The sequence below is a fragment of the Mycteria americana genome, chromosome 9 (genome assembly GCF_035582795.1).
Source record: "Mycteria americana isolate JAX WOST 10 ecotype Jacksonville Zoo and Gardens chromosome 9, USCA_MyAme_1.0, whole genome shotgun sequence".
Classification (NCBI taxonomy): domain Eukaryota; kingdom Metazoa; phylum Chordata; class Aves; order Ciconiiformes; family Ciconiidae; genus Mycteria; species Mycteria americana.
Window position 1 is genome coordinate 3,874,528 of NC_134373.1, and position 23,524 is coordinate 3,898,051.

At 44.7% G+C, this 23,524-nt stretch overlaps 1 protein-coding gene across 1 annotated transcript in view; it reads left to right on the plus strand.

The window, feature by feature from the left end:
* ABCA12 (ATP binding cassette subfamily A member 12) overlaps positions 1-23,524 on the plus strand; it is a 117,113-nt gene that overhangs the window by 20,914 nt on the left and 72,675 nt on the right. Inside the window, exon 4 of the mRNA XM_075511223.1 lies at positions 11,204-11,297. Coding sequence (XP_075367338.1) covers positions 11,204-11,297 — 94 coding nt within the window. The remainder of the gene's footprint in view (positions 1-11,203; positions 11,298-23,524) is intronic.

The following is a 23,524-nucleotide window of genomic DNA, read 5'->3' on the forward strand; positions in this document are numbered from 1 at the left end:
GCCTTTTGAATAGCTTAATAAAATCAAGTGGTACCCTCTGTACAAGTTGAACATTTGCTTTACCTCTGTTTTGGTGGGGTTTTATCGGATTTACTTTTCAGTGGTGTCCTTAGATCTGAAATAACAACCTCTTTTCTAACCTTATGCAGTCAAGACCATCAAATACCTTCCTAAGAATGTCTTGCCCCATGTTCTGCAAGTTAGACAGCTGTTTGGTTATCTGCACTCATCTATACTCGGCCTAGACATGTATTTGGGTCTTTCAGCCCACTATTTCAGGCTCTGTGGAAGGTTGTCTGTCCCTACATAAGCTAGCTGGTCCCATTTTTATATGGGAGAAGCGAGATGAGCTTTCTTTTCAAGTACTGGTGATCACTGCTTTGTTGATACTGGCTTCACGCTGTGTTGGAGTGTCTATCAAGATATATGCTCTTGGTGTTAATTCTTTCTCCTTTTTCAAGTCACCCAGCTGTGAAGCCAATCTTGCATTTATTATGGAACAAAGAAAAAACTTTGTTTCTAAATCCACATGATGGAGGTTTTATCTTCCCATCGTGTGCAGGTGACTATAGTTAATTTTTAACTTAACATACATAAGGTTTCCATTGCATACAGAACAGCACACTCATGATACAGCTGTTGTCACAGTGCATCTTGCCTCTGCTGTTTCCTTATTCTTGCAGTCTGTCTTTAGGCCTCTTAATTTGGAAGCTGGTTTGTTGGAGTTTTTTGGCAGCTTTGCTGACACTTTCATTTGGAAAGCCTGATTGTCCCCAGCCTTGGAAATACCCATTGTCCTTTGCAAAGTCAAATCCATTTTTCACAGTGACCTTGCTTTGACCTTGTTATCAGTCTTACCATAAATAGTGTGATCTCTAATTAGTCCATCTGTCAGCTGTCCAGGTTCACGTGACAGGACATGAGCGTTGCCATGCAGATTGGAAACTAGCTGAATGCACAAAGAATAAATGAGAAATATCAGAGGATTTGGGTGCTGGTAGCTGTCTAATGTCTTGTTGCAAGCCTTGGCATTAGATCTGGTCTTAATGCTGTTAATAATCTGGAGGAAGGGTTAAAGGACATACTAATGAAACTTGCAGTTATATCATCTGCTTGCTCTTACAAAGCAAGGCTCTTGAGCAAAGTTTGCATTGAAACAGGTATGCCAGTTGTTGCGTCGGGTTGTTGCCACTTGCAAACCTTGGGATTCAGTAGGTTTGTGTAGATTGAAAGTTAGACCCTGGCCCTGAGAATAAGAAAGGGGAGAAAGGGGTTTAATTAAGGAGGCACCACACATAACTGAACGCAGTGGACCCCAAGTTTGTGAGCTTGAATGCATACTCTAAAGAGCTATACATTGCTGCACTTACTTGATGAGCAAAAGAGTGGAATAGAAGGGGTGCGTGGCTCTGCTGGTGAACTTCTGCTGTACCAGGGAGAGACTGAGCTGGGGTTATTGGTGACTGCCAGGATCTATCAGGAGTTAGCTGCCTTTCACTGTCCATTCCTCGTGCCCACAACTCTTTTCTGACTAACTTTTAATCCTGATGAGCACTGTGTGTGAATGGTATCACAGGAGTTTTGTGACTGATGGAAAAGGGGCAGCGTGAAGCCTGCGAGCAGCCTGTAGCAAGGTAGGTGTGCATGGGGGAGCCTCACAAATAAAGCCCTCAGCTGCTGGGCGTGGTGGGAAATGATTCATGGACATGTAGGTTTGCTAGGACCAGATGTAGATGAAGGTGACCTTAGGAGCAAAAGAGTAGGGTAAACGGCTGGCTGGTAACACTGCACTTCTGAACAGAGGCACCATGGCTTTAAAGCCAAAAGTTGCATTTCCCTACCCTTCCCTAAATCTGCTCCTGCAGCACATTGTTGACGTAAGAGGAAAAAGCCCTATTATGAGCTCTTCTGAAAATCCTGTCCCAAATGTTTTCAGCCTGTGGTGCCTCTAATTCACTTGCAGGAAGCTCAGACATTTTGATTTTGGTGCTTAACTGTTCTGATATCAGAACTCGCACTTGGTTTGAGGACTTGTTCCTGGAAACAAGGCTGCTCTGTAGAAATAAGCAGTTAATATCCAAGGGCTTTGAGCCAAAAATCAGCAGCACAGTTCTCCTTGAACTCTTTGGAGTGGGTCTGATGTGACAACATCCTTGTATTTCCAAGCTAATTGATGACTGTGGACCACTGGAGGGAAAACTGCTTCCAAGAGGGGCTGTTTTGCAAATGCATTTTAATGAGGGGAAAAAAAATCGCCAATAAATTGTGGAAATGTCTTTACTGGTGGCACAGTGGTACTGTGGTGATGCAGTTTCCATAGCAGCTAAAAATATTGCTGCCCGTGTTAGTTTTTCTGAGGGCTCTGATTTTTTTTTTCAAAAATGCTGAGTGAACATCTCTCTAGAAACCATGCCTTGTTCAGGTGCCTGAAATTAGGCACCCAGGAAACGTGGAGGAATTTACATTTCTAGGCTCCTGCCATGCCTTTGGAAGGAATTTGCAGCGACTCAGAGTATGTGCAGTCTCTCACTGGGGAATGCCGTGGGCTGCTCAACAAAAGCCTTTTTTATCATTTAGCAAATGGTGTTCCAGTTTGCACAATGTCTTACGCCATTTCAGCATCCTCCAGCATTGTGCACCACGTTGCCTAATGCTGTCAAGTCCTCAGGCAACTGCCTCTCTACCTGTGAGGAAGGCAGTGTTTTACATTGGCCATAGACTTAACTTTTACCTCCTCAGTGCTGCAAGGGCGTGTGATGTTCTTTGATTCCTGCTCATTCTGGTTTCACAGCATCCTAAAGTTTGGACTTGATTTGAAGGCCTGCCCTTTGATAGAGGGCTACTCCGTGAAAATGAGCAGCCAAGGGTTTTGAGCTGAAAAATCAGTTGTACCCATTGCATGAAGGTTTTTCTTGCTTTATTCTGCACCTCTCTGTTCTGGTACAAATGGTGACACTTGTATGTTGTAGTGCCTTGCTAGTTCATGCGAGCTTAGCAAAGTGCAGCCTAACAGGACATGTACACATGCACTTAAGCAGGTAGGTCTGCTTAGCACTGGTCTGCAAGTGCCCTATAGCTTGCACATAGGAGTGTGGGGCTCACTCAGCAGTCCTTGGCCTGGCTTGGTTTGTGGATAAGAGATCACAGCTAAAGTCTTATGCATAGCATCTCTGAGATCTCTAAGGAGAGTGTGTCAAACATTTGGTCAATATTAGCTTACACAAGCCACGAGGAAAGCCCATCTGTTGCACAGTCTGGACTTGCTCCTGAGCTAAGTTTGGTAACTAAAGACACTGCAAACTCTGTAAGAGGAAAGTACCCAATTCAGAGTCCTGCCTCTTCATGAGTCATGGCATTACCCCATCGGTCCCCTTGCAGATCTCCTTCGGCCCATTCTGCTTTGCGTGTTGTTCTCTGGCACGGTAGTTAATCTGGTTATGCTTCTTCACTCACTGCTGGGGTGATCTCTCCTCCTCCGGGCCCCTGAGGGCACCTAACCACTGTTCACCTGTGTGCCTCTGGAACTCTGCTGTGGTTTAGTTGTAGCATGCACGGTCACTCCAAGACTAGTGTTTTGGTTTGGGTTTTTTCCTGGTAGCCAGCAGAATAGGTTTTTTCTTTCTTGGCTGGCCCTGACTTCAAGGGGGTAAATATTCTGCCCTGTCAGATTTGCTTCAGCTACCCCTGTGTTTAAAAGCCAAGAATGTTAATGAGCAGACAGCTGTTTACGTTTTACGGTGCTGTTAGCTTTCTGGTGTGTGGACTTGTTGTTTTGACCAAACAACTAGTGAAACATTAACTATAAGGCTGGCCGTTTCTTCTCATCCTCCCAGTGCGCGAGATCTGGAGAGAGCCCCCTGCACCCTCGGCGTGGCCCTGTGCAGCAGTTGTTCCACAGGACAGTTTTCTCTATTCGTGGATCCCTCCCTTGCATTGCACAGTGTTGCTGCCTGAGGCGCACACAGCTGCTGGCCCTGATGCAGCAGGACCCATAAGGGCATGTCCTCCTGCAAGCATGTTTCCAGCACTCTTGCAGATCGTTCACTCATGGACTTTATCCTCTTCTCTTACCAATTCTATCTTGCATCACTTCCCTAAGCTTTTCATTTCTCATAGAGGTAACTTGGCACACCTGGGAAGCGTGAGTGCATTCGTTTTTACTGAAGTAAAAACTCCTCTACCTGAGAGAAGGTCCCAAGGGAAGGTCTCGGAGTTTGTGAGTTCTTGGTCCATGGGGAGAGTCTTTTTGCCCTGGAGGCTACAGCCCCTGGATGGCGTTGTGAGCCATAGCCACCACTGCAGTACACGTGACGAGTCATGTCTCTAAAGACCTGCATTGGATGAAGTCACAGTTCAGAGCTCCCCTGAGGGTTTCCTCAGTCAGCTTCATGGTCACAGAAGTAGATTCTGCTTTTCTTCTGTGGGATCTGAACCGACAATTTGCCCCTCAGCCCAGAAGAGCCCTAGTTCTTCAACCAGGGGAATAAACCAACTGAGGATTTATTGGGAGAAGGAAGAATTTGGCCTTTCCCTCCTCTCCTCCTCTGCCTATATGCACATTTGCATTGTCACTGGGACATCTGTCTGCTCTGGTCACTGTCCAGGAGTGGCCATGTAGTTGCACAGCCTCCTGTGCCATCTGCAGGAATTGTTAAGTAAGGGAATTAAAAAGCAAAAAGTTATAATGGCTTAATAAAGCTCTCATCTTGTGTTCTCGAACTGGAACAGTATGGTGTTTGGGGAGTTGAGTGCAGGTGCTCCGAGAGCCAATTGACATTGAGTTATTCTGGTTTTACAGTGGTGAACTCGAACAAATTACCCTTTGGGTACTTCCCAAGGGGAATGTTTGTTGACTCAGTTCACAAAGGAAGTAAGGATGTGCATTTGCTTGGGAAAATTATTATCTAAATCACAGTGTTCTTTTGAAAGAGTTGTTTGAATACCAAAAAGAAGCAATCAGACGCTTGCCTTAAAAGACCTTGGCAAAGCAGTGAATGATGAAATTATAAATTGCTTCTCTCTTACCCCCTCAGAGCAGAATTATCTATATTTGGATTTCTTTTTTCAGCCCCAGAGAGGAAGTGAATCAAGTTTGCAAATGGTGTTTGGACCAAATGCAATGAATTCGGCTGTGCCTCTTACATCTAGCTGAACTAGAACAGTGTCCTGAGGAGCAGTGCTTGTTCTTGTCTCGGACCCGAATGAGATCCCTCTCTCTCCTAAGGACATTTGGTAGAAAAAAATGTGAATGTAGAGCTGGGAGGTTAGACATTTGGGTTTCTTCCCATCGCTATCAAAACGATACCAGGGAAGCCTTTTAGGCTCACTTTAGCTCCAGCTCCACTCCCACCATTGGAATGTCCAATCTATTTAGACTGAAGGTATGTGGGGCAGGGACTGCTCTACCTCTGTTGCTGTTCCCACCTTTGAAGTATTTCCTAACCAGTCCAGAGAAGCTGCTTCTCTTCACTGAGTACCACATCTCTCTCTTCCCCTCTCTCTTACTTTCACTCAGTGCTTTTCACAAGCCTTAGATCAAAGCTCCTCTGCTCCAAGATCATTCTGAATGGTAGGGCTGCCGCCTCCGCTTTTGTCCCTGGGTGAAGTTTGGCAAGGACTCGTTCAAGATGTCTTTCATTTTTGAGGCACAAGGTTAGTTTGTGGCTGGAAGGAATGCCACGTAGGAGAATCTTTTTTGATCTCTCATGAAATATGCTGAGAACAGTGACGTCTTCCATGGCCTAGGTATTTTGAGGATGATCTGAGTGTTACCTGATGGGGTACTTGAGTGTACATGCTCCTCTCCCGAGGGGGACCAGAGCTCTGCTGGATGACCAGAGCTCATCAAACAAGTCCGTATCTGGTTTCAGAACTCAGATTTGTTATGGTCCTTGGTGCAATGAGCAGTCCCCTCTGCTGTCATTGGTTCCCTCTATACCTGCAATTTACTCTTTCCTTTCATCTCTAGCTGGTTTTTTAGATATTTTACCACTAGCTTGAAAAATTCGATGATCAGTTGAATAATAACAGTGTCCAAGCTATGCTAGTGCTCTGAAATCTTTGTGGGTCTGATCCTGCAATCCCATTCCCAGTGGATTTGATGTGATATATTGAATCGGTGAGAACCCCAGGACGGATCTCCCAGAGGAAAAGGAAGATGCAGGAAGCTGAGCAATTAGATCAGTCCCTGGGATTTTTCATTTATATATATATTTTTTTAACTCCTTCATTTAATTTCCCTGGATGGGTAGGTTTGAGACATTCGAAAGTATTTTAAAAAAAAAAAAATCTAATCCCAAATCAGCAATGCCAGGAAGATGCATGCTGTGGATACTTTCTTCTTCCCAGCCTTTCCGTGTGAACTTGGGGAAGTCGGACTGGCCTGGCAAGCGGCCTAACTCTTTGCTGTTGATGACACCTCTCCAGCAGAAGCGGTGTGTGGGCAGACAGGTAATTTCATCATGGGGAGGAGGAGGCATGCATCACCTTTTGTTTAAGCAGAAGCATCTTTTTGGAATGCCATCCATTTTATCGGTTAGGGCTTGAACAACGAGCAGCCAGGAGAGGCTGGATATTGTAATTAACACAAGTGGAGGCAGGCTGCTGCGTCTGCCTGCCTGCCTGGAGAAGAATAACCTGCTGAATTTGCTAGTAGCTATTGCTGTGAGAACAAGAGCTACAGTTACTGGGAGTACAGCAGCCACAAGTGGATGAAGTAGCTGCTTCAGAGCTATGCTGTGGGGAAGCGGCAGGGGCTTGGATATTGGATACTGGATGCCCGTTTGGGTTAGAGCCTCTGCTTTTGCCTCCTAAACCTGGGGAGGAAGAATACGCAGCCTGGTCGCTTTTGGTTGGGTCAGCCAAGGATGGCTGCGCTCTCTCAGCACTTGAGGATCCTGCTGTGGAAGAACTGGCTGAGTGTCAAGAGGCAGCCGGTGAGTGTGAAAACAAAGTAGTAGAGGAGAGGGACCTGGAAATCACAGGAGCTGAGGAGCAAGGGAGGCACTGCAGGAAAGGAAGGTCACAGTATTAAAACAGAAATATTTTGAAGGCTGGTGATACAGGGAGAGGGAAGGAAGGGAATGGCATGGAAGTGAAGGTGAGTCTTGCATTGGAGCTCGTGCATGAGGGCTGAGGAGTCTAGACTGACTACCACGGGTGCCACTGTTGTTTCCTCGGGCAGTGGTCTGTGCAAACAGTCATGCACAAACTCATGGGTGGACCTGAATTAAGGCTGCAGTTCTGTACCTGCTCCCATGTAAACAGACCCTACAGTCTGTGTACAGCTCCAAGGGGTCCCTGGGATTTGGGGGCGATGGGGGGTGCTCTTATATAGAGCCATTTGTAAAGGCTGGACAAAGAAAAAAGTAGCTCTGAGAGATGTAGGGAGGACAGATTTCCAATGCAGTACAGTACAGTGTGTTGTAAATCAAACACCCCGAATGGTCTTTCTTTCCAAAAGCTAAAGCATTGCCAGCAATGTCCAGAGAGCAATCTGAACTGCAGCAGCATCAGGGAGACAAATGTTCCTTTGGGTGGCATTGCGTGTCCAGGCAAAGTCTGCTCAGTAGTTTTGTCCCAGGCTGGTTTCAATACAGCTGCACTGTAATTTCGGCAGAAGCATGCTGCAGTTCATGGACTTGTATTGCAACCTATCCTCTTGCTAGTAATCCAAATGTGATGGTTTTTAAACTTTTTGGTTGAATGGAAGTCTTGGCAGGTGCAGAAAATGCTGACAGAAGAGAAAGGGCTATGGAGGGTGTGATACGAGGATGGAGCGAAAGGCCTCATATCACTGCACGCTTCTGCAAGGTCTGTTCTTGCCTGCCCTGTCCTGCCTCTCAGTTTTGGAGCCTGATTCAGAGAGGTGCTGAGTTCATGTGACTCCTTGTGATCCTCCATAGGAGCTGTGGACATGCTGTGTACCATAGAGTAGTGTATCCTTTGCTGGTGCTGAGGATACAGGAGACTTTTTCTGAGATGCAGAGGAATCCCAATAAATTACCTCTGATTTCTCAAGAGAAATTGTAACAGCCTTGTTAAAAGCAGAAGGCTTGGGTCTCTCTCAGCTCTTCTGTACCCAGAGTAAATGCTAACCTAAGCCCTACGTGTACTTCTGACCATACAGTCTCACTTGCTTTAGTTCTGGTTTCCTGCGGAGTTGAAGTATCAATTCTGTAGAATTGAAATGTCAATTAAAATAAAAAATCTGGCCACTACTGATTATTATATGGCAAGCATTCCCTGCAACCCTCCTTCATGCCCCTCTCTTGCTCCAAATTAGGGAGCTTCCTCAGTCTGGAGAGGGTGTGAGGAGGTAAACCCAGATGTCTGCTCCCAAACACATCCTGATTTCTCTCTCCTGCTGCTCGTGTGTTTTAACCTATGTAATCTGAGTACACTTACAGACCAGGCTTTTAGAAAGCTCTTTTATTAGCGTGCTTGTTTTGCAAGGGAAGCGTTCTGTTGTGCTTCTCGGTTTCTGATAACGAGCGAAGGTGGTTCCTGCCGCTGCAGTGGTGTTGGCTGCCCTTGCCGGGGCTGATCGGTATGTCACGGAATGGTCTGACACCAGGCAGCCCCCGTCCTCCCCCTGCAGACTCAAGTGCTTTCCTGCTCTGTTTATCAGCCTCTCCAGGGCTGGCAAACACATTTGCCTCTGCCTTTTGCTTTACACTTTATCTCCTCTGCGAGCTCTCTGCAGAGCCCCTGGAGAGAGTGCCTCTGCCTATGTGGCATGGGGGGAGCTACAGCTTGCTTGACTCTCAGTTTCTTGAAATCAGCTGAAGCTCTGCATCCATGGCCAGGGAGTGCCTCGATACAGGTTACTCCTGCTGAGAAAGGAATGATCATGAGTTTAGGAGGCAGCCTTCTCAGGGGCAAGGTGTGGCCTGCGTTCCAAGAGGAACTGGAGAAATCAGTGCTTCTTGCACTTCCATTGCTTTCCATCTGCCACTTCTAGCCGGCTTGGTTATTTAAACAAAGGCAGGAGGGAGAGAAAATGTGCCAGCGTCCAGAGATACTAAGTAAGGTCTGAGCAGTTAAATCTTTTAGCAGGGAAATAATCCAACAACCAAAGGGTTATGCAACTTACATCACAGCACAGTGCTTAATGTCCCAAGAGCCACATTGAGGTTGGTTATGGCTCCTTTCAAGTCAACATGTTCCACCTGCAATCAGTTTGGCCAGGGTGGTTGTCCTCTTTTTGTTAACCAGAAATGCCTGGGACAGTGGGAATGCTGTTATGTTGCAACTGATGTACCCAGCTACTACTAAATCAAATTAAATCAAAGGACAGAGTTACTAAGGGAAGAGCTGTCTGGAAAGTGGGGAGTAAAAGCACCATTTTGGCTCCAAACGGGGAGCTCCAAAGATTCCCCTGAGTAGAGACAATCAGTATTCATTTCTTCCCCCAAGAATATGACAGATCTCTTGCCCTTCCTTTAGGCAGCCTCTGACTAATATCAGTTTCTGTGCTGTTACCCCATAATTTTACTTTAGCCTACGTGGTACTAAACAAGGACGATACGTTAATAATACCGTTGCATGTGAATTAATCAGAGTTAAACAGTGTGTCTGGGGACTGATTATAGGGAAAGCATGTGATACAAAAAATTATAAAAAGATGTTCGTTTCAGTGATGAATCTTGTTATAAATGGCAGTGTATATATAAAAGGCAGGAAGAGTACTGTCTGTAAAAGCTAAAATGTTGCTGAATGCTGAAATTATAGGAGTACCCTCTCTGAAGGGATGTGTGGGGAGGTGCCTCGTGGTTTGATGTCTGTCAGTTGCCTATTTTGGGGCATGAATCTTGCTCCTACTTTCATGGCTGTGTCATCTCATCAGGGGTGATAGGGATGGAGTTGCTTTAAAACAACCATCTTTAAGCTGAATTGCTCTCCAGGATTTGTTTGTCTGTTTGTTTGTTTTTATGTTCCAGTAAGTGTTACAGGAAATGAAAACACTGTTATGGGCTTGGAATTACTTTGGAAAAACAGTTTTGGGTAATATGTGCTGATCTGAAAAAAGTAGCAACACAATGATGAAAAATGGGATGATTTTGAAGAAAGACATCTTTGCAGTTTCAAAAATTGGCATGAAGATAGCACAGCAATTTTGCAGCACAGAGTAGTTTGAGCTTAACTACTGATGGATGGAAAACTCTAATCTAGTAAGCACGGTAGCAAGCTAGCTGGCTAGTGCAAAAGCAGTTGATTATTTGAATAATTGCATTTTCCTGGCTTACAAAACTCCAAGGTTTGTAGTTTTAAGACTGACTTTGGGCCTCCTACCTAGATTGGTTTACTACACTAGGTGATTAGCAGACTGTATTTTCTTCATTCTTGTCCATTGAAATGGTCAACCCTCATGTCAGAGGCAGGAGTTCTGTAAGTATTCATGTTTTTTCCACTGTACTAGGCCAATTTTGCATCATCTCTCTTCCATCCTAGCTCATCTATATGGACTGCTACAGTCTGGAAATGGAGAGGTGCTAGGGAGTTGGGTTGCTGGGGTCGGAAGCTCATATGAGAGATCCTGGTGATTGGTGTTCATATGTGACTTCTCCAGCTGCCTGGTTACACAACTCCATAAACCCCTTCCTACACTACGCTTGAGCTCCACATCTTGTAAATGACTACTATGAAAATCCTTTCTTTCAGCTCTACTGTGAGGCTGAACTACTGTTTGTGAAGAACAGTGAAACTTTTGGGGAAAAAACCATGCTGTAGACTTGTCAATTCACTTGTCAAACACTTTAATTTTGAGGTATAATCAAATCAAAGTGATCTTTACCCATCGTTTGAGCAGGGCCATTCACTGAAAATGAAACCAACCTTTTGCACTTCAGCTCTTTTATCTTGCCATCAGTGCATCCAAAAGTCTTGTACTTCCCAGCGTGGTTTTACTATTACATAGCAGTGTCTCAAAGCTGTGTAAACACTGTCCCCCGTAATTATCAGCCAAACTGAAACACAGGAAGGCTTGTCTTTTTTTCAGGCTTGTTATTTGCTCTTGAAATCTTATGTAGTTTTTCTTCCTGCATAGATAATACTTGGGTTTTAATAGTATGCATACCAAGACGGGTGTGATTTACAATGCATCCTATAACTCATTTAGGGTACTACTTGTACATTCCAGACGAGCTCCGAGACACATCAATACGACAAACGTAACCGATATATTTTCATTGCTGTTTTATAGGTATGGTCGTTCATTTTAATTTCCTGGCCTGTGGTTGTTTTCATAATCTTGGCCATTACCCGTCTCAGATTCCCTCCAGAACCGCAGCCAAACTGTAAGTAACTGGTTTGTTTTTATGTCTTTGGGATTTAGTTCTCATTTCAGTGACTGATGCATTAATTTGATGTGTTTTGTTACTTTTACAAATTTGGTTCTTTGTAGTTTCCAGTGGAGATTTCCTGGGATGCAGCATGCTGTAAATAAAATGTCTGTGTTCCTCTGAGGGTGTCTCTGTTTATGTTTTTTTCAAATTAGTTTTGTAATTAGAAAACAACTTTCAAGAACTGTCTCATCAAGATGCACTCAGATACTGCTGTTGTAGACAGCAATATAGATTTACATGATAAATTGAGGGACAAGAGGACAGCTGGGGGAGATCTTACTCAGTAAAATAGTTAAGGGCATAGACTTCAAGTGGGATTATGAAGGTGAGGTAACAAACATGAGGCTGGTCAACATGAAAGGTTTTGCCTTGTGTGTGCTACAGGCAAAAAGCACCTACTTAGGCAGCTTGCTACTAAGGCTCAGCTGAAGAGTGGTAACTTGTTTGGCTCCTGTGACCCAATGGATGGTGTATGTGAGCCCTTTCTAGCATGTCAAAGAGCAGCAGTTTGGGTGGGTGAATAGTTGGTGGTGGTTAAATGAGTGAAGAGTTTACACAAGGTCATTTTCACTTACAAGCCTTGCTTCCTGGGTCAGGAGAACGTGTCTACATCTCGGAGCATGGGTGTGCTTGAATCTGCTCTAGAAAACTTACACTGATTTAGTGAGTCCTTATCACCATCAGAAGAAGCATGCCCCCAACCCTGGCCACATTTGTTCATGGAAGTTATATGGTAAAACAGAGCAAGGAGTTTATCCAGTCGGAAGCCTTTTTCCTTTCCAAAGCGTTAATTTTTAGTTGGATCAAATCCCTGATTCTGCTCTGTGGCCTCACAAGTGCAGTCCCAAGGGAGGAAGAGGAGTGGGTGAAAGGGCTGGGCCCCTCTTCTCAGTGATGGCCTACCTTTGTGTTGGGAGAAATCAATCATGGAGCCGCACTCTGTTATCTGCTCATTAGAGAGGTGTTCCTTGCCCTTATCATTGCAGAGGCCCTGAAAGTGTGTGCAAGATTCTTGCTTCATGTTGCACATCTAGTCTGCTGAATCACATCCATGTGCTGCAGCAGAAACCTGTGCAGAGAGCTATTGGTGAAAGCCATAGTTTCCTAGCACAGGGTAGGAACAGGCCCTCAAAAATTAGCCTTACTAAAAGATTTGCAACATCTGATTCATAGGAGACACCTCCATGGATAACCTGCATGAAGATATCATCGACTTGACAAGAGCAAAGCCCTGGCACAGGCGATGTTGGATTTTTATATTTGGGGCGAGGAGGCTGATACAGGGCGAGAGGAGACTGACTCTGGCAGCAGTGAGGACAAGCAGTTGGCTTCCAGAGTTTGTAGCTGTCAGATGTGTAAAATGTGGTTGTGAGGGATCTATACTTGATGACGTGTGTGCACTGGAAACGTTCAACGTGTGTGATTCTCTGAATAAGAAGTCTTTGCTTCTGTATGATGTGTGAGAAAGGTCCACGTTGTGCCAAATACTGGATATACAATTGGGATAGCCCTTGTCCTGGAGAGCTTGCAGCCTAATCTGACTAAAGGTTTGCGTACCTCATTTTGTAGACAGGGATGGAAAGCCAGAGTAAGTGACTGTCTGAAAGTATGACGGGAAGCCTTTAATGGAGAAGGACATTTGTGTTAGGGTGGTCTTTCGGCCCCAAGCCCATCTGCTGTCAGCAAAAGGCCTCTTTAGGCATGTTATATATTTTAGGTTCTCCCAAATTCCCTTGAACCAGTTGGAGCAGGCAAGACAGAACATGTACTTTGTGAAACCCCCAGATTTTGCCAAGTGTGGAAATGGCAGTCCTCCCATGCTGCTCCATCGGTTGTACTTCCTGTCCTTGATAAATCAGATAAGATGAATGTCAGGAGAGCCAGCTGGATGATAAAATATTTATTCTTTTACTCTACACGGCTATTAGTTTGAATGTGTATTTATTTGGAGCATGTTTGCTCTGGATGGTTGCATCTCTGAATTAATGGATTGGAAGGAATGTTCTTAGGAACAGCAAGTAGGTCCATCAGTTGTGCTTTGCAGGAAAGGGGAAGATTGGGCAGTATCTTTGGATTAGTTCCCTTTTCTTCCATAGATGAAATCTATTTTGGGAGAAGTCTCAGTAAGTATGTGAGTAGGTGTCTGTGTCTCTTAGAAGTGGATGATAGGAACTCTCTCTTGCAAGAGAGGTTTTATGCTGGAAAATAATGGTTGTGGTGTATTCTTGTGATCCAGATGTTCAGAGACCATCTAAGAATTCTGAGGAGATGGAGAAGAATGTTAACCAGAGCATCGAACAGCCAGTTTCTGCTGCTTTTCTAGTTAAATAAGAATAGCCACTTGACAATTACCCTCTTTTTTTGACAGCTGGAAAAATGTATCAACTTTTTGCTTGAAAAGCAAAAGAGAAATCATTTGGGAACTTTCTTTTCTGATGGAAAAAAAAAGGCGGGTGGACACATCTAGGAAAACTATTACAGGAGGGGGTTTTTTTTGTTCATTTTGAACAGGAATAAAATCCACTTTATGCTGAGTTCTAGTGCCTGCCTTAAAAGACACAATCGTTAAGTAGTGACAAGAAACTGTTTCCAGCTCTGCTGTCAAGAGATTATTGCAGGTAGACAAAAGTCAGGAAGCACAGAATCAATAGCACAGAGATAGAATAAGCCACTCAGATGCTGAGTTTTGAAGCCTTAGAGATAACCTCACAGATCTCAGTCTGTAAGCTTATCTCATGTATTCAGGGCCACAGAAATACCATGAAATCTATTATTTGCTCAATTAAAACAGCTCAAATTCGAGACAGTAAGTTCTTCTGAAGGACGTCTAATACACATTCAATAGATTGAGGATTATGTAGAGAAATTACCTAGCAAATATCAGCCGAGAATGAACAAGTGGCAAGAGCTTCCTGCAAGAGCAAGTTGCTTGCTTTGAATTATGTTGTGTAGCACCTAATGCAATGGGAGCTTGTGCCAGACTGAACTCCGAAGGGAAATGACATGCCAAATAAATGTCACCAGTCAAGAGGATGCTCACAGGAAAACTAAGAACTGAGGAAAACAAGGAGCTGAAATTCATCTGATATATAATTTTCTTCACAACTAAAGCATCTAGTATCTAAGAAGAAAAAAAAAAACCAACTCTCTTCTTTCTTCCAGGCATCTGTTTGATGTATTTCCAGGTCAGCAGAGATTATTGTCAGGAGAAATGACAGATTTCTCTTTCTATGCGTACCCAGTTCCTGTGATGATCTGAGAGTCTAACCAAACAAAATCCCCATCCAACTTACTATGCTCATCGCAGTTGTGGCTTTTGACCTTTTTATTACAGCCCTTGTATTTGCTAGAAGGTTTTGGGATGTGTTTTGTGGCATACATGGGGAATAGGAAGCTCTGGATTAGAAGCTTGCAGCGTGAAAGCCAGTGAACTGGGTTTGGTGGTATCTTCCAGATTTTTGTGCCTGCATCACCTGTTTTCTAGAATGAGTAGGGACAAAAGTCCCTTTCCATTACTGCAGGTTTTTGCAAGGTATGGGGATTGTGTGAGATAGATACAATCTGTCCCTCAGGGCTCAACCCACTCAGTCTACAGAGAAGCCCAATTATACTCCTTGCTTTAACTAGCACTGTCACACCCTGTCACGCCCTCCCCACCCGCTTTCTTCCTTTTCTCTTCTCCTTCTCTCCCCTCCTGTCAGTTTGACCTCATCATTATCCTCCGTAGAAGCTCTCTTGGGTGTGGTTAGTTCGCTCATTCAGAAACCCTGCTCTTTAGTGCTCCAGAGAAGATGTGGTAGAAACCTTGCTCTCCTGCTAGACCCAGGGCTCTGCTCCCCCTGGCTTTCCAAGGGACAGCCAGTGGGCTGCAAAAGCCATGCCTCATTCACAGATATTTATCCTTCTTCATGGAAAGAAGCTGTGCTCTTGGGTCTGGTCTTAAAATCCACCAAATTCTTTCTTCCAGGGAATTTGTTGCCTGAACTCTTCTCAGCGAAGCACGTTTTGCCCTTCACGTCTGCTCAGAATTTCCACCCAGATGTCATCACGCCGGTGGAGATGCCTGCAGGGTGTATTGCATTCAGTTAGAGATATTCACGATGGACTCAGTAGCCGAGTGCTCCGCAAGGCTGCTCTTTGCAGCCAGTATTCTGGGGGAATATTGTAATAGTTGAGCACTAGACTGTTTGCCAGTACCAGCATAGCTGTTTAGGTCTAGTTTAGAGCCAGAGCCATGTGGCACAACACTGCATAGGAGCAGATACTCGTACTCTGCTCTCATTCTTGGCTCCAGTGCTCCTGGGAGAGGGCGCAGAATGGGAGCGTCTCTGACCTATATTCCATTCAGTCTTACTGTGGTCAGTAGCTAGGATTTGAACAGGTCCAGAATTGGTTGGAAAAATCAGTATGAATCAGAGAGCACAGATCTGAGATGCCTTAGGAGAGAGGCTGTGGCTTGTACCTGCAGATGGAGCGTTCCTGTGACTTCTGTGCTGAGCACTATTACTGCGTTAGAGGCAACTGAGACACGAGTTACCTGGTCAGGGCAGTGTCGGGGAAAGAGGCCGGATCCTCTAGATAGCTTAGAAAAGGATAAATGCAGATAGTATCCCCTTTCCCATATCACTGGGAAAGGGGATAAGGCAGCTGGTTGCAATGGGTGCGAGGTGTCTGTTCTGCCAAGCGCGTGGCAGGCAGTGTCCATCGCCCTCCGTCCTTATCACCCATGGGTGATCACCCTTATCACCTGCCCTTACGTCCTGTGGGTCTGCGTAACTAAGGAGCTCAAACCACTTTTAGCTCTGACAGTTCCCTGCCTCAATCCCAGCATGTTGCTCTAATGCAGAAACCCTTAAACTAACTTTGTCCCACAGTTAACAGAGAAAGCCCTTGAGCTGGGTTAATTCTCAATGTGAGTGATGGCTGTGGGTGCCAGGACGCATGTGAGGGCGGATGGCATGGCACAAGATGGGCCACAGCACTATCCTTCCTCTGAGATACCATCCTGGAGATGAGAAAGCTCTGAAAAGATGCTGGCACTTTAAAGGAATTTGCTTCCTAGTTGGAGGGACCTGAACTCATCTCTTTTCCCAGTAGTGTGGAAGAATTAATAGGTTCCCATGCTAATTACAGGGAGTTGAGATGGTGGCTTAGCTACACAGGCCACTCCATTCATTTGGATAAGTCATGGATATTTATGCAAGGCATAATCCACCCCAAGAGTTCAACCTACTTTGTATACAGACAAGCACACATCAGACTTCCAGCTCTCCTTCACTATTTGCCTGGGGTGGAGCAGCCCCACTCCTCGTTTTCCTTCACATCCATTCATTTTCCTTCCCTTCTTTTCTGTCAGTTTTCTCCCCTTTTCTAGACAGCCCAACACCAGATTTTTGTCTGTGCTCAACTGCAGTGTGATTAGCAAAATAGCCTCATCAGGTCCCCCCTTGCTTTGGTATGAACTTTGTTTTGTTTCATTTTGTTGTGCCAGGGAGCAGACTGCCATATAACGCTCTGTTTCATTGAAACAGTGCTGAAGGGGGCTATGAATTATATTAATTATCCCCCCCATTTGCTGGAGTAGACATATACATTGATCTCCTTACATACATAAGCAGTGCCTAGCCATACAGTTCCCTGCGACTTGCCCAAGCTTTCACTTAGCTCGGAGACCCATAGCCTAAACAGAGCGCGGTGATGTTTATAATGCCTCCCTTTTCATAAATCTCCACACCTCCATTTCTTTCTACGGACTCTTCCGCCTTGTGAGGTGTGACTGAAGGATGTTTAGAGTTGGAGACGGGAACTCCTGAGTTACCAGTATTTTTTTTCCTCCCCACTGAATTACAACAGGGCCTTGGGGCAGTCACTTAATTCTAACTGACTTCCCGAAGCATCTGAACCCAGATGCTGGCACCTAGAAGGGCAGAAGTATTTTTCCAAAGGTGCTGAGCAGTTTGGCTTGGACTGAAGTCAGCAGTTGTTGATGTCTGTGTTTCTGGAAAGGTGGTCGCTTTTGGTTAAAGAATCTAAACCTGGACTCTGGAGGCTACCTGGAGGCACTCGGCATTGAAAGACATTGGTTTAGTACACACAACTTTTGTGCAGGTTTTTTTTCAAGAGTCTAGATATGGATTTAAGCTGTTAGGTTCCAGCTTCTTGCTGGGAAATGTTCCGACTCTCTTCTTAGGTCCTCTTTGTGCAGTGCCCTCCTGCTCATACAGACAAGAGCAAGTTGGCTGTATTACAACAAGACAAAGTTAGCCTTGTCTGCATTAAATATTGCTTTAAAAAGCCCTATAGGAAAAGGGCTCGTGTACAGTTCCTCCTCTCTCTTGGTATGTTTGTGCTTCAGGTAGTGGAGCATCCCTCCACAACGCAGTCAACTTCCAGTGCGATCCCTCCCCATCAGCTCTGCCCACGGTCCAGACATCAGCTCTGTCATTTCCCCATCTTGACCTGAATTTGCAATACCTCTTAGAAGATTTCCATCTCCCCTCCTTTGTTCTTTGTGTTTGGTTTGGGGGTTCTTTCTCCTCCCTTAACACCTGACTTTTCTCCTGCTCCTTTGCAATTTTTATGCTCTCTGGTCTTTATGATCTATCTCCCTGATCAGTACGTGAACCCAATGCATTCAAATTCAAGTGCTGATTTTTAATTTATTAAATAAGGGGGTGGAAGGTAAAGGTCTGTGGGCGAGCAAAACTAGCTTGCCTAGTCTTAATAAGCACGGAAGTACATGCTGTCTGCTCTGGGCTGGTCGTCTTATTTGCGGAGCCTGAAATGCTCGAGGGAAGAATTGGGCAATTAAATGCTTCCTTCATTGAGGCCACCAACACAGGGAGGAGTCTTGTAGCGAGTTGTCTGCTGCTTCAATCTCGCTGTCGTAGGCAGACAACTGAGGACATTGTGTTATTGGGACACTCGAGAAAACAAGGATGCTATTGTTGTAAAGGTGAAAAATGCAAGCTCTCCAATCTCACCCAGCCCCACCGGGCATCTGGGGGGTTGAATGGAGTTATCTGGGGTCCTGCTGAGCTTTCATTTCAAAAAATAGTGAGCCGAGTAATGGGTGTACGGCTTGCAAATCACAGTAGGCTGTGTGGTACACGGGTGAACTGGTGGATGTGTCATAGCTGCTCACGACATCTTTTTGTTACCTAATGATTTGTATGGGGGAAATTTAAAAAAAAAAAAAAATCAAATTAGAGTTGAGGGAAAGAGGGCCAAGGATGACAGTGCTTAAAGCATAATAAGAAGGCAGCGGGGGAATGTGTGTGCTCCAGTGAGACTTGGACTAGCACCAGATCGTCGTAAGGAACGCGTGGGGTGCAGGGCCCAGCCGGCAGGTTTCCCCGCGCTGCGTGCCGTCCGGACCCATGCTGGTATGTGCAGGCAGCAGTATGTTGCGCCGTGTGTATTTGAGCTCGCTGTGTGCCACCTTGCAGCACGAACCTGTCCTAACATACAGCAGTGATGGAGGCTCGCAAAGGAACAAAAATTACTCTGATACGATAGATACTGAGACTGTTTGGTGTCTTGCAACTTCGCGGTGAGCTCAGGGAATCTCTTCTTTCAGTGCTGTCTGCTCAACAGGTGAAACTGCAGAGGTAAATGGCCATTCTGCTGGCTGGCCAAAAATAGGGTGAAAGAAATCGCCTGCTAGCTCCGGAGTGGTTTTAAAAATTGACTTTGTGATATGAAAGGCAACAGCCTAGGGACAGTGCAATAGGGAGTGCAATACCGAACCATTAGCTCTGATCCAGCACAGCTCTTAAGTATACGTTTAACCTGAAGTCTGAGTAATCCCATTAAAATCAGTAGGGCTAATTACTACTGTGCTATGGTCTTTGGACAAACTGAATAAGATCTGGGCTGTGCTGCCAGGAACTGTAACGCTTACTGTCCTCACCCCTTTTTGGTTTTTTGGGGTTTTTTTGGGTTTGGTTTTTTTTTTTTTTTGCAACAAGCATGGGACTGGTGTGGACATTGATCTTGCAGGTGTGAAAAAGGTAAAAGAAAGTCTCAGCTGACATTTGCCTCCTGGTCCTGCTCCCACTAAAGACCTCATTCCCAGGTAACTAGGAACACGGAGGTCCTGTTCTCCAGCTTCAAGGTCAGATGTGAGTTTCAGAGTGCATGAATGTCACAATGTCACAGCAATACAAGTGCCATGGCAATTAAATATTCTCTTTTCATAGATAAGGGATAGGCCAGCTGGCTATTTGGACCATTCTCCATGTGTGTAAAAAATACCCTGCTTCAAAATTAATCACAGAATCATTAAGGTTGGAAAAGACCTCTAGGATCATCTAGTCCAACCGTCACCCCAGCACCTCCCTGCCTACTAAACCATGTCCTGAAGTGCCACGTCTACACATTTTTTTAACTCCTCCAGGGATGGTGACTCCACCACCTCTCTGGGCAGCCTGGTCCAGTGCTTGACCACCCTTTCAGTAAAGAAATTTTTCCTAATATCCAAGACATGTTGATAGGGTTTAGTTTTTGGAGAGAGATCAAAAGTCCTAGCATTATCATAAAGCTTTCCTACAAAAAATAGGCAGCTTAAGTTGTTGTTGATAAATAGATGTGAACAATGCTGGAAATAGGCAGTTGCATGTGGTTGGAGAGAAACAGTATCGTCGTCATGTCATGAAACAGGCATGTTTGTCTTTTTGGCTCTTTTACAAAGCAAAGGAATAAAGTTTCAAGTAATGCTGTGTATTATGGCAAACGTGTAGTATGGCAAAGACTAGAAAGGAAGCGAGAAGGTTGTGTGTACACAATATAGTTAAACATTTTGCTTAGAAAGCTGGGAGGAAATCACCATAGCAGTAAATATTTTCATTTTATATTTTGTGACTTCTTAGATAAATATGAAGCACAGCTGATGAACAGTCAGAATTGCCACTCTGGGTGAGACCCTCTGCTGCTGCTCGGGGCTGATTGAGAGAGCGTGTAGGAACGCAAAGCACGGAGTGTTCCCTCCACTAGAAGAATCTTCAAAGGTTTAAGGTTTCTTCAGCCAGAAGCTGAAGGGGTTGAATCCAAGTGATCGTATTTAGTAGCCACTGACAAATCTATTTTTGTCAATTCGTCTAATTATTTTTTAAATGAATGTCTGCTTTCCAGCATACACCACCCTGTGGCAGTGAGTTCCACAACGCTTTGGTATTTGTTAAAAAAGGTACATTCTGTCCCTTTTGCCTGCTACCTCATGATCTTATTGTGTTTCCTTGTCCCTGTGTTGCGAGGAATGGTCATTTACTCACCCTTTTCATTACTGATCATGATTTTATTTATTTCTCTATCAAACCACTTTTTGGCCATCTTTTTCTTTGCTGAAGAGTCCCGGTTATTAAGTCTCTTTGAATGATTTAGCAATGATTGAATGCATTTTCAATTAAACACAATACTTCCTAATGAAGTCATTTGCTCATTAATGCCTTTAATTCACCAGTGGGGGAGTTGAGATTTGTATGGATTTTTTATGAACTACGGAAGGAATACGGAAGGAATTAATGCATAAGGTATATGCAGTATCAGAGTACGTGAAATCTAAAGCCAAGAGAATTTTTTCGTGCCCAAGGAGGGGTAGTGATACAACACTAAACTATGGGTGGATAGAAAACAGAAAAACTCAGCATGCTTTTTTAAATTAATGGTAAAGGAGGAAGAAAATACAGTTCATGTACCCAAATTTATTTAAGAAGTAGCCATTCATAATGGAAATCCCGTATCTTAGGTATCATTAGGGACATGGTGTAGTGGTGGTCTTGGTGGTGTTAGGTTTATGGTTGAACTCAATGATCTTAAAGGTCTTTTCCAACCTATACGATTCTGTGATTCTGTGATCTTTGATATGGATAAAATGGAATATACATTTTGTCTGCTTTTGCAGGATGGATGGCAGAGCTAGGTAGGAAACCCTGAAACCAGAAATATAGTGTGGGCAGAAAAGGGAGAAGGAGTGCATGGGTGATATTCTGAAAGCAAAAGATATGGTCCGTGTAGCTCCGTTATATTTAAGGGGATTTGCATGGCCAAATTATGGGGCCACAATGTAGTTAGCGTCTATCAGGGTAGCAGAGCTGAGACTGGGGAATTGAGGGGAAGGAAGGTACTTTGCACATTGAGTGAACTGGATGCTAGTTTACACGAGAGACCGCTGGCTGATGTACATCAGAGTGTAACCTGTACCGAATGTGGACGCGGTCCTATCTTTATACCCTTGTTTCATGCACAGCAGTAATGATAAATGCAAGAAGTGATAACCTGAAAACACTACTTATTTACTGTCCTTTGCTCTGGTGTGGGTAATAATGGCTGCTATCCTCCCAGCACTTACCTCCTTTGGGGCAGGCAGCCTCACTGCCCCAGGCTGAAGGGGGTGACGTGGGGGGCTGCGTTCATGGTGCTGTGCCTGCGGTCTGCTGAAACGCCCAGTTCCTTGAAATTAATGGTTGGACTCAGCTAGTGCAAATGCCTGAAACCTCAGTGCGATGAAAGCAGCAAAATCAATGTGGCAACATAAAACATGGTCCATTTAGATTTAAACATTTCAGTCAATTTCAATTAATCTTATAGATCGTAGTGAAATAGTAATTTTCATCTTTCTTGTATGACGTTTATTATTACCCTGACATTTTTCATCGCTATTATACCGAGCACCTTTACCTGAAGAAAACAAAATGTTTTGCTCGTGTTGAAGGGAAGTATGTTGGAATTTACAACGTTCAGGAAAGTAAGAGAAATTAATTTTCTTCATTTTATTCTGAATGAAGGCAAATGTGGAAATGCCAGAATTTCCAATGGCATGCATGTATTATAGATAATCTTGTGTTTATTATTACTGCTCTGCATGCCTTATTTCTTTTCAGCTCTTGGGGATGTGGCTGGTGTAGTAGATGCTACTGAGGAGGGAGAATCAGCCAGCCCATGCAGCGCTGAGCCCTTGGCCTCTTCTGCCCTTTGGGATGCCTGTCTTGTTTTCCTCAGGTTTGGTGCCCTTCTCTCAATGGTGATAGAAAATCAAAGCTCTCGGTGAGAGGGGACAGCAAAAGGCTCTGCGCTTGGGATTCTGCTGCTGGCAAACCCAGAAGTCAGTCTTTACTAACAGGACACAGATCTGGGCTCAGATTTTGGTTGCAGACAAGTCAATTTGACCAGAAATACGCTAGGGTGACCTCTCAGCTCAGACATGGGGCAGCAGTGGGTGCAGTGATCTCTCCCTCTTGGCTCATAGGCAGTGTAGTGGGACCCTCCAAAGGTAATTGTAGTTTTAGGAAATTAAGAGTTTTAAAGCTAAAGGCAGTGGGGAGAATGAAAAATTGTCATGTGTTGTGGATCTGCTCTATCGTGTGGTGTGGGATCATAAAGTTGGGGACTATAGGGCTAGGGAAATCCATATTCCTTGGATGTGGCATTGCCATAGACTTCAGTGGGAGAAGGAGCTGCCCTCTGCAGCGTGTGGAAGACTGAAGGGATCCCCAACAGTAGAAATACTACAAAAGTCACTAATGGTGATAAGTGTTACGTTTTAGACTGTGAAACTATCCCCATCAAAAGAGTGTCCTTTAAAATTTGCAGAGCTCTTACAACTTTCCTTCAGTAATGTTTCATAGCTAGTGCTTACGTTGTGTACTGATGTAGTTGATGTGCAGGATAAATCTCAGCCAAGGGAGGGACAGGTAGTTACAAACATCTCCTGAAGCATCGAAGGGAGTCAGGAGCCAGCTTTCTTCACGGCTGTCCTTGCAGTGGCATACGGGCCGACAGAGGTAATAAATTTGTGTGCGTGGGCAGAGCAGCCCGTGTGGCTCCGTGGAGTCATGTCTCCTTACCACAAGCAAGTGGATGGAGGGCGAGAGGATGGAGCAGGGAGTGCATTAATCTCTTGACTCACCTTCTCATCAGTAAATTCCTTCCTTTGCAGGGTGAGAGAGTGATAGGAAAGAGCTCTGAGGGTACGCTATGATTGTCTGGGGATTGGTCTCCCAAATCAGCCATGCTTCCTGCATGGTGCCTTACGCTCAGGCTCTGCTCTGATCTCGGGCACGCTGGCCAGAGGCAGCATAGTCGGAAGCTGAGCTTCCTGTGGCTGTGCTGCTCAGCTTCTATTAAATTAAGCTGTTGGCCTCTGTGGCCCCTGAAGGACAGACCTGTCACACCAGCCTGGC